Here is a 16,433-nt window from a genome sequence, read left to right as displayed (position 1 = left end):
TAAACCCAGTTTGGTCACCATGAATTACTTGTTGCAATACCCTCATTAATCTATTAGCTAAAACCTTAGCAAATATCTTGTAGTCCGTATTGAAAAGTGATATTGGCCTATAATTTTTTGCTTGGGTGACATCCTGGTCTTCCTTCGGAATCAGAGAAATAAAAGCAGTTTTCCAGGTCGGGGGCACCCCTCCTCCCATTTGAATTGTCTGAAACAATTCTCTTAATGGCTTTACCATCTCTAACTGTAAATTTTTATAATACACAGCAGTCAATCCATCCGTACCTGGCGCCTTACCCACTTTCAATTGTTTAATTGCTGAAAAAATTTCTTCCTCAGTTATCAATTGATTCATCTCTTCCTTTTGTTCTTGTGTAAGAACAGGAATATTAGCATTCATCAAATATACATCAATATCTGCCTCACTAATCTTATCTCTAGCATATAACTTAGAGTAAAAATCAACAAAAGTCTTCTTAATAAGACTCTGCTGATACACTACCTTACCCTTATGTTCTATTCTATCTATATTAGAAGCCCTTTGCTTCTTCCTTAACAAATAAGCTAACCATCTACCTGGTTTATTGGCTTTGCAAAAAGTATTATGTCTAGCATACCGTAATTTAGTTGCCACTTGATCAGCCATCAACTTGTCGAACTGTCCCCTTAATAAATTAATTACGAAGGTGAGTTGTTGAAACCATTCTTCATATGTTTTAGCTTTCATTCCCCAATTATCTTTGTTGTTCTTCTCTGCATATTTTATAGAGTCTCAACATCTTTTTTAAATTGTGGCAACCAAAACTGGATGCAATATCCCAAATGTGGTCTTACCAAGGTATTATAAAGTAGTATTAACACTTCATGTGAGCTTGATTCTGTTGTTGTTGTTAGTTGCGAAGTCGTGTCCGACCCATCGTGACCCTATGGACAACATTCCTCCAGGCCTTTCTGTCCTCTACCATCTTCTGGAGTCCATTTAAGCTCACGCCTACTGCTTCAGTGACTCCATCCAGCCACCTCATTCTCTGTCGTCCCCTTCTTCTATTGCCCTCAATCTTTCCCAGCATTAAGCTCTTCTCCAGTGAGTCCTTCCTTCTCATTAGGTGGCCAAAGGATTTGAGTTTTAGCTTCAGGATCTGGCCTTCTAAAGAGCAGTCAGGGTTGATCTCCTCTAGGACTGACTGGTTTGATCGCCTTGCAGTCCAAGGGACTCGCAGGAGTCTTCTCCAGCACCATAGCTCAAAGGCTTCAATTCTTTGGCGCTCAGCCTTTCTTTTTTTTATTTTTTTTATTTTTATATTTTTTATTAAGTTTATTGTTTAAAAACATTGGACACAGTACCAGCGGGCTGACAAACCTTCTTGTCTACAATGTTCAAATATATATATATACATGTATATATGTACATCAAAGATACACTTAAATACACTTAAGTTACAAATCAGTGAAATAACAGAATATTTAAGACAATGAGCTAGTCTGTAAGACCTATTAGAGACCTTTCTTTTTATCCCTCCAAAGATACAATTTGTTCCAAATTCTATAATAGTCTGATTGAACTTTATTCTTTAGTTCCAAAGTTAGTTTGTCCATTTCTGCGCAATCCCAAATTTTCCTAATAACCTCTTTTTCTCCTGGGATCTCATTCTTTTTCCATTTTTGCGCAAATGACATTCTAGCTGCTGTGATAATATGGATCGTTAAATATAGCACATCTTTAGGATATTTCTCTTTCGTAATTCCCAACAAGAAAAGTTCTGGACTAAACTCAATATCTTGTTTTAATATTTCTTTCAGCCAAATCCAAATCATTCTCCAAAATTTTTGTGTTTTACTGCAAGACCACCATGTATGGAAGTATGTGCCTATCTCTTCAGAGCACTTCCAACATTTGGGAGATGCTGTTGTATACATTTTTGCTAGACGGGCTGGGGGAAGATGCCATCGATAAAACATTTTAAATAAATTTTCTTTATACGATGAGGCCAGTGTTATCCTTTTATTTCTGTCCCAAATTGTTTGCCAAGTACCTAAGTCAATGTTATGTCCTAAATTGTTAGCCCAAATCAACATGGGATCCTTCACTTGCTCTTCAAACAGCTTATATCCCAAAAGCAATTTATATAAATTCTTTATTTGTTTGGAGTCTGGGCCCAATAATATTTTGTCCAATGCTGTTTCAGAGGTATATATCCCCCATTCTTTTTTATCCTTCCTAAATCTTGATTGGATTTGTAAGTAGGCCCACCAATCGAGTTTTATACCTTGTAATTCTAGTTCATTCCTAAGTTTCAATTCCCCCTCCTCATTCAGAATATCCTTGTATGAAATTATGTTACCCAAATCAAATAGATTTGGGTACACAATCGCTTCAAGGGTGGATAGCCAGACCGGTACTTTAGTGTAATTGTGAGATCTAATTTTTTTCCAGGTATTAAGTAACGATTGCCTGATCCGATGTTTTTGAAAATGTGAGAAAAGACCTTGTTTCTCCGTCCATAGGAAAGCATGCCAGCCATATTGCAAATCGTGACCCTCTAAAGTTAATAGTCTTCTATTTCTCAAAATTACCCATTCTCTAATCCAACTCAGAGCCGCGGCGTGGTAATATAATTCCCACTCTGGCAATCCAAAACCCCCATTTTCCTTCGTGTCCTGTAAATATTTCAATTTAATTCTTGGTTTTTTCCCCTGCCAAACAAAATTTAATGATAATTTATTCAAATTTCGAAAAAACTTAGAATCGAGTTGTATTGGGATATTCTGAAACAGAAACAGGATTTTAGGCAGAATATTCATCTTAATGACAGCGATTCTTCCCAATAATGAGAGTTTTAGATTTCCCCATCTTTCCAGATCACCTTTTATTTGATTCACTACATTATCATAATTATCTTTTTTGAGTGAGGTGCATCTAGCCGTAATATTAATCCCTAGATATTTTATTTTCTTGACTATTTCTATATCCATGATTCCAGCCAGATTTTCTTTTTGTTTATTAGTCATATTTTTGACAATCATCTTGGTCTTATTTCTGTTTATTCGCAGTCCGGCAACCTCACCATATTTAGATAGTTCTTCCAATAGATTTGGTCCCGTCTGACATGGATCCTCCATAATAAAAACCAGATCGTCCGCGAATGCTTGAAGTTTAAAGGTTTCCTTTTTAATGGTTAATCCTTTTATCTTTGGGTCGTTTCTTATAATTCTCGTTAATACTTCAAGTGTCAATATAAACAGCAATGGTGATAAGGGGCAGCCTTGCCGTGTTCCCTTTTGAATTTGAAACTTCCTAGATGCTTCCCCATTAATAATTATTTTTGCTTCCTGGTTGTCATAAATTGCCCTAATTATATTTATAAATTTTTCACCCATATTCATGAAGCTAAGTTGTTGGTGCAAAAAAGACCATTTAACATTGTCAAATGCCTTTTGGGCGTCTAAAAAAAGTAATGCCATCTGTTGTCCACTATGTAATTCATAGTACTCCAACGTATCTAATATTATTCTAATGTTGTGCTTAGTGTGTCTCTTAGCGAGAAAGCCATTCTGGTCTACGTGTATGAAATCGTTCAGAAATCGTTTCAATCGTTCCGCTATAATTGATGTAAATATCTTATAGTCCGAATTAAGAAGTGATATGGGTCTATAATTTTGGATTAATGTATGGTCCGTATTATCTTTCGGGATAAGGGCTATGTTTGCCTCCGACCAAGATTTAGGCGTTCTTGCGCCTTCTAATACTGCGTTAAATACCTCCACTAGGGGTTGTGCTAAGATATTTTGTAGTTCTTTATAGATTTCTGATGGAAGACCGTCAGGGGCCGATGCTTTATTATTCTTTTGTGCATTGATAGCTTTTATCACCTCAGATAGCCGAATTTCCTCGTTTAGCATATTTCTGGTATCTTCTGTGACCTTGGGTAGTTTGGCTTTTTGAAAATATTCCTCCATTTTCTCCACACTTGCCTGGCTATCTTCTTTGTATAAACGCTCATAAAATTCCTGGGCTATGATTTTTTTTTTCTCTTCCTGGTGGAATATTCTCCCTTCCTCATCTCGTAGTTCGCGAATCCAGTTTTTTCCCTTTTGTTTTCCCAATTTATATGTGAGCCAACGGCCCGGTTTATTTGCATTTTCAAAAAAATTTGTTTCGTGTTTCTCAGTTGTTGTGCTAATTTCTCTTTGTCTAAAATATTAAGCTTGTGTTTAATCAAGTCCATAGATTGTTTGATATTCTCTTTTTGTGGATCTTGTTGGAGTATAACTTCTAAACTCTTATATTCCCCTTCTAATCTTTCCCGTTGTTGTCTTTTCCCCTTGTTTTTGTATACCATATATGCCCTCACTACCCCTCTCATCATTGCCTTGGCTGTATCCCAATTGTTTTGTACTGAGGTGTCTATAGCTTTATTTTCCTTAAAGAAAAAACTTAGTTCCCTCTCCATCTTAGATTTAAATTCGTCTTCTTTTAAGATTGCTCTTTGTAGCGTCCATCTGGGTATTTTTTTGGAGCCTTTCCAGCTAAGTTTAATAGGATTGTGATCTGCCCAAGTACCTGTCGCTATATGCACCTCGTCTATTTCAGAACTAATTTCTTTCGTCATCCATACCATGTCTATTCTAGACCATGAGTTATGTCGATTGGAGTAGTATGTATATTGTCTAGCCTTACGATTTCTTTCCCTCCAGACATCTTGGATATTTAGGTCATTAGCCAAGTTGAGAAAAGATCTCGGTAGAGTTCTTCTCTTCTTTTTCCTAAGCGTCTTACCCATATAATCCAAATTTATATCTAGGATAGCATTAAAATCTCCTATTAAGCAGATCTCCTCATAATCAATGCTACATATCTTATTGTGAAGTGTTTTAAAAAATTGTTCTTGGTTATGATTTGGAGCATATATCTCTACCATCATGACCTTCCTATGATTTATTACAACCTCGACTATCAGTATTCTACCCTCTTTATCATTATAGATTTGTTTTGCTATCAATTTTGGGTTTACATATAATGCCACTCCTCTCTTTTTCTTGTGTCGGTCTAAGGAAACGAATAGATTCCCTATTTTTGGTTGTACTAACAAATATTTTTGTTGTTCCTTTATATGGACTTCTTGTATTGCAACGATATCCAATTGTTGGTGAATAAGCCTATTAAAAAATTTCCGCCTTTTCACTGGCGAATTCAGTCCATTAATATTCACAGACATAATACTACACTCACCTCCCTTCATCTTACTTATTTCTGGTTTTTGTAGATCTCGTGATTCGGGGCTCTCTCTCTTCCTTGTCTCTGGCTCCATGTTTCTCTGTTAACTCTCCAGATTTGTTCCTTCTATCCTCTGTTGCTAAGACCTTCCCATCCATTACTACTCGTATTGTATCTCTTTCTCTTACCTCCCTTCCATCTTGATCTTCTAAATCTGCTTCCTCTTGGCTATGGAAGTGGAGTTTGTAAAAATCTTCTGCCTTCTCTATCGTGTCCAGTCTATGCCTTCTATCCTGCCACGTGACTAGAATACCCTCTGGAGTTAGCCATCTAAAGTTTACATTTTCCCTAATTAATTTAGATGTTAAGAATTGATAGCCACGTCTCAGATCCCTCATCCTTTTAGGTATCTGTTTAAGGATGGTAATTGGTTGGCCCCGAAATTCTAATGGTTCCTCTCTAGATCTATGCAGAAGCTCATCCCGAATTGATTTTTTAACTAGCCTTACATGTACTTCTTTTGGGAGGTTGTGCCTTCTCGCATAATTAGTTTGAACCCTGTATGTTTCATCAATTTCCGCCAGCATTTCCTCCTTCCCTACACCGAGTGCCTTTGCCATCAGTTCTGCCATCATGACCAACAAATCTTCCCCTCTTTTTTCTTGAACATTTTGGAAGCGTAAATAATGAGCAGCCTTTTCTGCTTCCAGAAAAATGACTGTTGTCTCTAACTCCTTATTAGCCTGAAGAAGTGTTTCATTTAAATCATCTACTCTCTTTTCCTCTTTTTCCATTCTAGCTTCCATATCTTGAAGTCTTTGTTCATTTTTGACTAATTGTTGTTGAATCCCTTCAAATTTATCATCTATCGCTTGGATTTTCCCCTTTAATTCACCAGTGTCGTTTCTTATTTGGCCTATTTCTCTCTTCATCTCCTCATGATTTTTGGCCATTACCTCGTGTAAGTTTTGCAAAAGGGCATGTAGATCTTTAAAAGAATTTGAGTTAGATCTTTCCCTTTGCAGCATATCCTCTATAGATTTCTGATTGGAGGGACTTGAGGCCATCCCTTGTCCCTGTGTTGCCGCCTTTTTGCCAGCGCTAGGCTTAGTTGCTCCCGAAATACTTGTCATGTTTTCCCGGTTGTAACACGCGTTTTATCAGTATGTAATACCCTGAATCTTATATAAACCTTTTAACTCTATGACAAAAAGTATATATAACAGTTACAACCAGATACTTATTACCAACTAAGCAATTTATATAATAGAATTCTATAATATATATGTCTGGATATATTCAAAGTCACGTTCTTTTTTTTTTTTTTACCCCGTTTCCGGCGCAGAGGTTAACACCTTTTCCGTCTTCCTCTACTGTCAAAGACCAGTAGGTGTCCCACTAAACAAACCTCCAATTACTAAATTGCTATGTCAAATGTCCGCCCGTGAAAAGTAGAGTAAAATTTCAAAAGTTCAAAAAGTTCAAAATTTACCAGGATAGACCAGGATAAACCAAGCTGATCGCTTTCCACGCCCGACAATCAAGAGTTCAGTCTCCAAGGCTCCAAGATCAGACTTTGACCTGTTGTAATTTATCTCCAGCTAGAATGCAGTCATATAGTCTTCGAATTTCTTTTTCTTGCTATTTTTGCCAAACGCCTCCCTCAAGACTTCTATCGCCGCTTATTCCCTCTCCGTGAGGCACCCACTTCAAACCAGTACCTCTTTCTCAAGCGCTTCCTATTAAATATTCGGATATACTCTCCGTCAGCTCCGCTCTACCGTTGTCCCGCTGAATACGTGCTAGCTCCGTCCCTCTGTCAGATCTTCATGTCGGCCATTACTGGCCTCCTTCTCCCCGGTTCGCTCGCATCAGACTTTCTCCGGATCTCCAACACGAACCGCCGCTCATGAAGGTTCTCCTGGCTGCCTGCAACTTCGGATGTCCCTACAGGACCTGCTGAAGCTCCGAAAAGCCCCCGCGAACGCTGGGTGAGAGGTTGTGCGTGGAGAGAACTCCGTTCACACAGCCGCCCGCTCTGACAGCTGGCTCCGCCTCGGCGCTCAGCCTTTCTTATGGTCCAACTTTCACTGCCATACATTGCAACTGGGAAGACCATAGCCTTGACTATACGCACTTTTGTTGACAGGGTGATGTCTCTGCTATTTAGTGTGCTGTCTAGATTTGCCATGGCTTTCCTCCCAAGGAGCAGGCGTCTTTTAATTTCTTGGCTACAGTCCCCATCTGCAGTGATCTTGGAGCCCAGGAAAATAAAATCTGTCACTACCTCCATTTCTTCCCCATCTATTTGCCAGGAATTGAGAGGGCCAGATGCCATGATCTTGGTTTTCTTAATGTTTAGTTTCAACCCAAGTTTTGCACTCTCCTTCTTCACTCGCAACAAGAAGCTCTTTAGTTCCTCTTCACTTTAGTTCCTCTTCACTTCTGCCATTAGAGTGGTATCATCTGCATATCTTAGGTTGTTGATGTTCCTTCCGGCAATCTTAATTCCAACTTTTGATTCAGCTAGCCCTGCCTTTCTCATGATGTGGTCTGCATATAAGTTAAATAGGCAAGGCGATAGTATACAGCCTTGCTGGACTCCTTTCCCAATTTTGAACCAATCAGTGGTTCCGTGTCCAGTTCTCACTATTGCTTCTTGGCCCGCATATAGGTTTCTCGAGAGACAAATAAGATAGTCTGGTACGCCCATCTCTTTAAGGACTTGCCACAGTTTGTTGTGATCCACACAATCAAAGGCTTTAGCATAGTCAATGAAGCAGAAGTAGATGTTTTTCTGGAACTCTCTAGCTTTCTCCATGATCCAGCGTATGTTAGCAATTTGATCTCTAGTTCCTCTGCCTCTTCGAAATCCTGCCTGTATTTCTGGTAGTTCTCAATCCACATACTGCTGGAATCTAGCTTGTAGGATTTTAAGCATAACTTTACTAGCATGAGAAATGAGTGCAATGGTGCGATAGTTTGAACATTCTTTGGCACTGCCTTTCTTTGGAATAGGAATGTAAACTGATCTTTTCAAATCCTGTGGCCACTGTTGAGTTTTCCAAATTTGCTGGCAAATTGAGTGTAGCACTTTTACTGCATCGTCTTGATTCTATCTCTCTGTTAATGCAGCCTAGGACTGTGTTAGATTTTTTGGCAGTTGCAGCACACTGCTGGCTCAAATTTAAGTGACTGTCAGCTAAGATTCCCTCTCACACTTATTACTATTGAGTCAGATCTATATTGTACCTGTGCATTTGATTTTTCCCCCCTAAATGTAGAACCTTATTTTTTTCACCACTGAATTTCATTTTATTAGACAGGGCCCAATATTCAAGTCTGTTGAGATCCTTTTGTATCTTGAGCCTATGTTCTGGTGTGTTGGTTATTCGAGCCAGTTTGATGTCATATGCAAAATTGATGAGTTCCCCTTCTATCCCCTCATCCAAATCATTAAGACGTTGAAGAGTGATGGGCCTAAGACAGAGGTTTGGGTACCACATTGCTTATTTCCCTCCATGTGGATGTACTCCATTGAGGCCTATAAGTTGAGTATGATTTGTCAACCAGTTACAAACTCACCTGATGGTGGTGCTCTCTATCCCACATTTTACTAGCTTGCCAAGTAGTCAGTTTTGGTTACTTTATCAAATGCCTCACAGAAGTCCAAATAAATTACCTCCACAGCATTTCTCTGATCCACTAATTTTGTCACTTTCTCAAAGAATGCAATAATGTTTATCTGGTATTATCTGCTTTTGACAAACCCATGTAGGCTTCTGGTTATGAATTTGTTTGTTTCTAAGTGTTCGCAGATTTATTGCTTGATTATCTTTTCCAGAATCTTTCCAGGTATTGATGTCAGCCAGTTATAAATCCATCTGGTGGTGATGCTGTTTATCCCACATTTTTCTAGTTTACCAAGAAGTAGGTTGTAGTCTACTTTGTCAAATGCCTTGCTGAAGTCCAAATATACTATGTCCACAGCATTTTGCTGGTCTACTAGTTTAGTCACTTTGTGACTAAACTTTGTTTCTAGATGTTCACAGATCTGTTTTTGATTATTTTTTCCAATATCTTTTCAGGTATTGATGTTAGGCTGATAAATCTGTAGTTTACTGGATCCATTTTTTTTCTTTTTTTGAAAATGGGAACCACATCGGCACTTTTCCAGTCCTGAGATAGTTCCCTAGTGTTCCAGGATCATATACATACCATATACATATCCTTATTTAGTATTTTTGTCCACAACAAATTTTGGATAGGGAAATGTAAAGAATGTATTAGGAGACAATGTAAATATAAAGTCTTCAAATCACATTCCTGATGATTTCATGGATCAGATATATAATTTTATTCTCAGCAGCACAAAATGATTTGCTATTGTCTTCTTCCAAGAAGCTTTTTTTTCTTGTTCCTTAGTCTAACTTACAACCCTGGGATTTCCTTGTGATCTCATCTACTAATAACTAGGTTTGAATTTGCTTAGTGTTTTTTTAATCATCCAGATTCAGTTAGGCAGCTAATAAATGATTGTCAAATTTGACTAAATTATAAGAGATTTTCAGGACTTCTTATTGTGTTAATTTGGGAGCATGTATTTGCTACATAACAGCAGTACTGCTAATATTATTGGATTTCTTTGATACCGTATTTTTCCGTCTATAAGACACACACACCCTTGTATTAGACACTAGGTTTCTCGAGAGACAAATAAGATAGTCTGGTACGCCCATCTCTTTAAGGACTTGCCACAGTTTGTTGTGATCCACACAATCAAAGGCTTTAGCATAGTCAATGAAGCAGAAGTAGATGTTTTTCTGGAACTCTCTAGCTTTCTCCATGATCCAGCGTATGTTAGCAATTTTTCCGTCTATAAGACACACACACCCTTGTATTAGACACTCTGCATGCAAGTTTCTCCGTCCCAATCAGCTGTTCAGTGAAGTGTCAAACAACTGAGCTGTCAAATCTGGAAGTTCGGCCAGCCGACGATCTTGCCCCCTCCCCCCTCCCGTTAGTGGCAAGCCCACAGGGGCTTGATACCTGCACCAGGCGGCATGGCAGCCCACACAGGCATGCCCTGGGCTGCAGAGGTTACCATTATTTTTCCGTGCATAAGACGCTCCACTTGTATAAGATGCACCTGATTTTGAACCGGGTGTTTGCAGGAAAAAAATAGCATCTTATACATGGAAAAATACAGTACATTTTCCATGGAAACTCTCAAAAATAAGAGCTGGAGAATAAGTGACATCAGGCATGTCATGTCATCATTTAAATGTATAATATCTTCAGGAAATTTCGAGTTTAGTGGATAAGAATATTTCAAAATGTATTTCCCAGATATACAGGTAGTGCTTGAATTACAGCCACAATTGAGCCCAAAATTTCTATTGCTAAGTGAAACATTTGTTAAGTGAGTTTTGCCCCATTTTATGACTTTTCTTGCCACAGTTGTTAAGTGAATCAATGTACTTGTTAAATTAGTAACATGGTTGTTAAGTGAATCTGGCTTCCCCATTGACTTTGCTTGTCAAAAGGTCACAGAAGGTGATCACGTGACATTGGGACACTGCAACCATCATAAATATGAGTTGGTTGCCAAGCATCTGAATTTTGATCACGTGACCATGGGGATGCTGTAACCGTTGTAAGCGTGAAAAATGGTCATAAGTCACTTTTCAGCAATGTTGTAACTTGGAATAGTCACTAAACTAACTGTTGAAAGTTGAGGACTACCTGTAAGAGGATATTAAGAAGTACACGAAAATACACATGGGTTTGTTAAAAGTTTAAATTTTGTAAAAATTAATTTTGCCTTTTTGAAAGCAGTGTTTATACTACTTCCACTTAAATGTTTTAAACTGATTGATAAGTTAGTGATTAAACTTTTAAACAAATACCAAGGATCTCCTTGTTAAAGATATGTCTTATGTTGACAATAGTTTCAATTGTTCCAATTTTTAAACAACATCATTAGGCTTGTTAATCATGTATTGAAATGGAAACATTATTATTATTTTTTTATTTAAAAAGTTTTACAATACATTTTAACTTTAATCCCCCCCTCCCCCACCCCCACCCAACCCTCCCTATCCCTTCCCCCCATTCCTTCCTCCCCCCCCCCGACTTCCCAGAGCTTAATACAGGGTATAAAATCAAAAAACAAACATAAGCACCCCTATGTTATCAGCAATAAACTATTAGTTCTATCTCCCTCTAGCTCATGTAAAATGAATACAAACAATATTAATATTACAAATAAAGTAAAAAAGAAAAAGAGAAAAACAAAAAAGAGCTTTACTCAGAATAGATTTTCTTAATCCCAGTCCTTATTCATATTAATTTCAAAGAAAAAATAAATAAACAAATTCTCAGTTACGCGCCAAAAGCGCCTATCTATTAACCTTAATAATCTCCAACCAAACTAAACCATAATCAAAAATAATTCTTGCATGTATCACACCAAATGTCTTGCAGTTCCAGGTCATCCTTGAGTTCAAATAAAAAGAGTAAAAAAAAAAAAAGGGTTAAGCAGTCTGTAAGACAACCTGTTGTTAATTAGGAGCTTGCATACCCATTCTTAGTTCAACACACACTTTAAGTCCATAACCCTAATATACTTTTCTAACAAGCAAATAACATCCATCTTAAATTGTGTTACATATTAAAAAAAAACTTTCTTTCTCCTCTATGATAAATTTAATCCATTAAGATACTAATTTAAAAATTTAATCAGCAATCTTAATGCCCCAAAACTTTTGGAGCACGTCTGTCATGACCCCCAAAACTTCTTTGGACCGCGCCCCTCCCACATCTTCACTGTAAATACACTTTGGAGATTCCATAACTATCTGCTGGTCTTGCTCTTGCTCTCGTCTCGCTCTTCTTAAGGCGGCACGCGTCTTCCTCTGGCCTCCTGCAACATCCAATGAAACTGTATCTTGATCCCCTCCAACACCATTGTCCTCTATCTGTCTGTCTGCAACATCTTGAAGCTTTCCCTCGCCGTATCCCTTAACAGCTTCCAAAAATGATAGGGGGGTTGCTTTTAACACATTGCTATAAAAATCACGTGCCTGGGCCACAGTAACCAGACGATGTCTTTTACCTTCATGCGTCACCACCAGTCCAACTGGAATCTCCCATCTAAACTTAATATCACATTTCTTAAGTTCCTGTAGTAAAAATGCAAAATCTTTCCTTCTCCTTAAAATCTTCGGAGGAATCTCTTTTAAAACCAAGACTTCTTGCTCAGCCACTACCAGTTTAGTATCATAGGTAGCTTGAATAACTTCATCTCTAATTACTCTCTTTGTAAAATAGACCACCACATCTCTGGGTAACTTCCTTTGTCTTGCAATCCATGAATTTACACGAAAAATTTTGTCCATATTTCCCTCAATTTCAGATGCTGGCTGGCCCAATACCCCTTCCAGAGCCTCAGAAATCAGCTTCTTTAAATCTTCTTTACAGTTCTCCTTTAAACCCCTGATTCTAATAGCATACTGCATCTGATGATACTGAGCAAGGCTCAATTCTCCGTCCATTTTATCCCTTATATTTTCATTTTCTGATACTTTTGCTTCTAATATAGAGTTCTTTTGACTGAGATCCTTCACTTTTTCATCCAGCTGTTGCACACATTCAGCTACAGATTCAATCATAGACAACATGTCCACCCTCATTGCTCTAAACTTCTCTTCCATCTTCTTCTCCAGTTTCTCCTCCAGCTTTTTCAGCTTTTCATCCATCATGTCAGACATCAATTGTGAATGCTTTCCAAGAGCATCTTGTAAATCCTTAAGTGTCAATGCCGGAGGAGGTGCAGGAGGAAGCAAAGCTTGCAATGAGGTCTGTTGCACCAGGGAAGACCCCGCACTCTGAATAGCTTTAGAAGTTTTAGCCGCCATCTTCCCCCACTTTCACTTATTGCGCACTTTCACTTTGAAGCTATAAAATCCATTGAGCTAGAGAGTAAAGATAAGAGTCCACATCACCTTGACCTCCTGTACCGCTCTGCCTGCATCTTGATAATCAAAGGTATTTCCTTTTGGCAGGGGTGGTTGCTAACGCCTGGCTCTGCTCCATAAATCCCGGAGCAGGGGCGCTGCGCAGCTTGGAGCAACCCAGGCTTCGGGGGGGCTCAATCCTTCAGCCGCCCAAACTCTCAGCTCAGGCGGCCCCGGAGAGCTCAACCCCTACCTGGGGCCTCACCCCCTCCTCTTCTCCCGAGGAGGGGGCTTCAAATCCATCTAAACAGCTGATCGGCGCTGTTTACAATGGAAAAACACAGCTGCGGAGCGGGCAGCCCGAAAACGGCTGTCTTCGGCGTCGCGTCGCCACCGGAAGTCCGAAATGGAAACATTATTGAATACCTACCATTGTGGACTCAGTTTGAGAGTTCCCATTTAGTACTCTTGCAATCCTGGCAGGTTATTGGTTCTAATTAGAGAATGGGTTTAGTTCCTGTTTTAACAGAGAAGGAGTTGGGTATATTTTGCCCTTAAAAATTAAATTTGATTTTTCCTCTCAATAGAAATTGATACATTGAAGCAATTCATATTTTAAAATGGCTAATAAACTTTCCTGCTTTTATTGTTGAAAACCTGGGCTCATAATATGATTGTTACCTTACTAACTATTGACTATTTATTAATTAAAAATGATACACTTCCCATCTCACCATCAAGAGCAAAATTAAACTTTTCTATAAATGTTTTGCGGTCAATGATCAGTTACAATGATATTTTCAAAACTTCTGAGATTTTACAAAAGGAATACAATTTATCTTAGACTGAAATGCAATGCATATTATACTGATAAAATACTAGTTGGGTACATTGTTTGGCTCCATTTCCCCCAAATCCTCTGAAATCCAGAAGCCTTGAGTGTGTCGGAGAAGGCCTTTACAGGTAATTCTTGTTTAACTATGGTAATTGGGAGCAGAATTTCCATGGCTAAGCAATGCGTTCATAAAGGCTAATGTCACGTGACCATGCTGCTTAGCAACAGCAGTTCCAGCAGTCCCCAGTTACCATCAACGAGGACCATTAGCATTGGATATTTTTTTTCTTGTCTCACTATATAGTTCTTTTTATAGAATAGGTTTTGTTTCTTCTTTGTAAGTGTATAGTCTAAAAATAGTAATTTAGTAATTTATACAGTATAGTTATATTGCTATTTAGCTTATATATAAAATTACAAACGAACAACTAAGATTTTTAAAGGAATATTAATACTTTAAATTTATATTTAAAAATCATTACAAATTGGTATGCATAGCTGAACGAGGAAAACCTGTATAGTGATTGATAAATGTTTTTATATTCATCTTTCAAAAAGATTGTGAGATTGGTTGAACTTTGATTTTGGTTCTTTTAGAACGCAGAGCTTCCATAATTGACCAAGAAAGAGCCTTGGAAAGTGAAGACCAAACTGTTGCTGAAGGTAAATCTGTTTCTACATGCTTTTTTAAAAAAAATTAGTTTGAGCATGGTGCTAGTCAAGGCAGATAAATCCATTTCTCTCTGGCTGAATTCCAGGCACAGAATTACTCTCTCACACTTTTCTCCTCTTTTGGTTGGGAGAGTTAGTAGTTGGCTGACTATTATAACTGGAAAAAGCAATGAGTTAGGTTTGCTAGCTTTAGCTAATCTAGAGAACTGATCCCATTGAAAAGCATTTCCTTTTAGGTAGTTGAGGAGATATGTTGTATGAATAATGTAATAAACAGTGCTTTTTTGTAAAAGAAAAAGGTACTGGAACTCACATATGTCATACAAACCACCTTGCCTACCCTACAAGGTTCCATCCAAAAAAGGTGCCGGAACTCCGTTCTGAGCGTTCTATGAGAAAAAAAGCCCTGGTAATAAACCATCTATTACTTAATTTGCAAGGATGAAATTGTAAAGGTACTTATATAAATTCTTAAGTAGAACATTAAGAAGCTGGCAGGAGAGCCTCATCTTTTGTGTTGCTCTATTAAATTATATTGTCTCCAGTTTGTTCAATGTTTGTGTAACACCGTTAGTCATACAAATGCATTCCAAGTGCATCATGAGGCCCCTTGATCACTAGCATTAGTAAAGTAGCATTAAAAACAATGTTAAAAAGACAAAAATACAACTTCGGGCACATGAGTCTTTGTTCTCATCTAAGCTAACCCGTATAATGGAATTGATTGCAGATAACCTGTAACAAGCCATTTGGAAAAGAGATCACATTACTAAAACTTAACATATGAGTCCATATTCAATCCTTGATTCAAATTCACCTCTACCACATTCAGTATTCATGCAGAACACACACATACACACACACATTCTTTTCTTGAAGTAAAAAAGATGAACACCTTGCAGACGAGCATGTGTAAAACTAACAGTTCTGTCAATTACAGAAACAGAAGATACCGATGAATTAAATGAGTCCAGAAATATTGAAGAAGAAAACATTGAAGCTGAAGATGATTAAGAAGCTAAATACAAAAGTATTTTTAATGCGTAACGAAAGTTCTATTGATTCATTAGTGAATGCAGAAAATTGTATGATATACTTCAAAAAATATAAGAAAGCAATACTGTTTTACTTTGTCAAATTTAATTTTCAATGTAAAGTTATTTTGATATTTACTGATGCCTGGCATCTTTCCAAAGCTTTTGAATTTTGACTCCCACTGAGTTAAACATTCAGTTAGACCTCATGTTCGTCATAATTTTTACTGAATTGTATTGGGCAAAATGTGAATATGAAGAAATAAAAGTAAAAATATGCCTGACAAACATCTGAAATTATACAATTTGAATGAACTATGTAAAATATATTTGATTTGAATTGATGAATTGTGATTTGAGGAGGGCACGTCTGAATTTGATTCTAGGATAAATCATGATCAGTTGCAAAAAACAACAACACACCAGTGTCCTAGCATAATTTGCAAAGAAGATTTAGGCTTTATCTATCTGTCTTTATTCTCCTAGAATAAGAAATGTAAGAACAAAGTATGATTCTGTTCTCTGGTTTCTTCTGAGGTGAATGAAGTCTGAGTCCTGGGAGTGCATATCACACTAACATTGACTACATAAACTAGGGATGGTTTAATGGATTCCTGCATAGAGTAGAGTTTGGGTTAGATATTCTATAAGGTCCCTTCCAACACAAGCATTCTGTGATTTTATCACTTTGGCTAATCCTGTATCTGGACCTCTATTTC

At 37.7% G+C, this 16,433-nt stretch overlaps 1 protein-coding gene across 1 annotated transcript in view; it reads left to right on the top strand.

Moving 5' to 3' along the window:
* The window catches only part of LOC308667492 (putative malate dehydrogenase 1B), a gene marked incomplete at its 5' end in the record, with an annotated part of 40,063 nt that extends 24,206 nt beyond the window's left edge, over positions 1 to 15,857 (top strand). The window contains 2 exons of the mRNA XM_081326741.1: positions 14,606 to 14,671; positions 15,621 to 15,857. Of these exons, the coding sequence (XP_081182867.1) occupies positions 14,606 to 14,671; positions 15,621 to 15,694 (140 nt within the window). The 3' untranslated portion in view covers positions 15,695 to 15,857. The remainder of the gene's footprint in view (positions 1 to 14,605; positions 14,672 to 15,620) is intronic.
* Positions 15,858 to 16,433: the final 576 nt, after the last annotated feature.

The sequence above is a fragment of the Vipera berus genome, assembly GCF_964194415.1.
Source record: "Vipera berus genome assembly, chromosome: 1".
Classification (NCBI taxonomy): Eukaryota; Metazoa; Chordata; class Lepidosauria; order Squamata; family Viperidae; genus Vipera; species Vipera berus.
The sequence above is the reverse complement of the archived record's forward strand: the minus strand, read 5'-3'. Positions and strand labels throughout refer to the sequence as shown.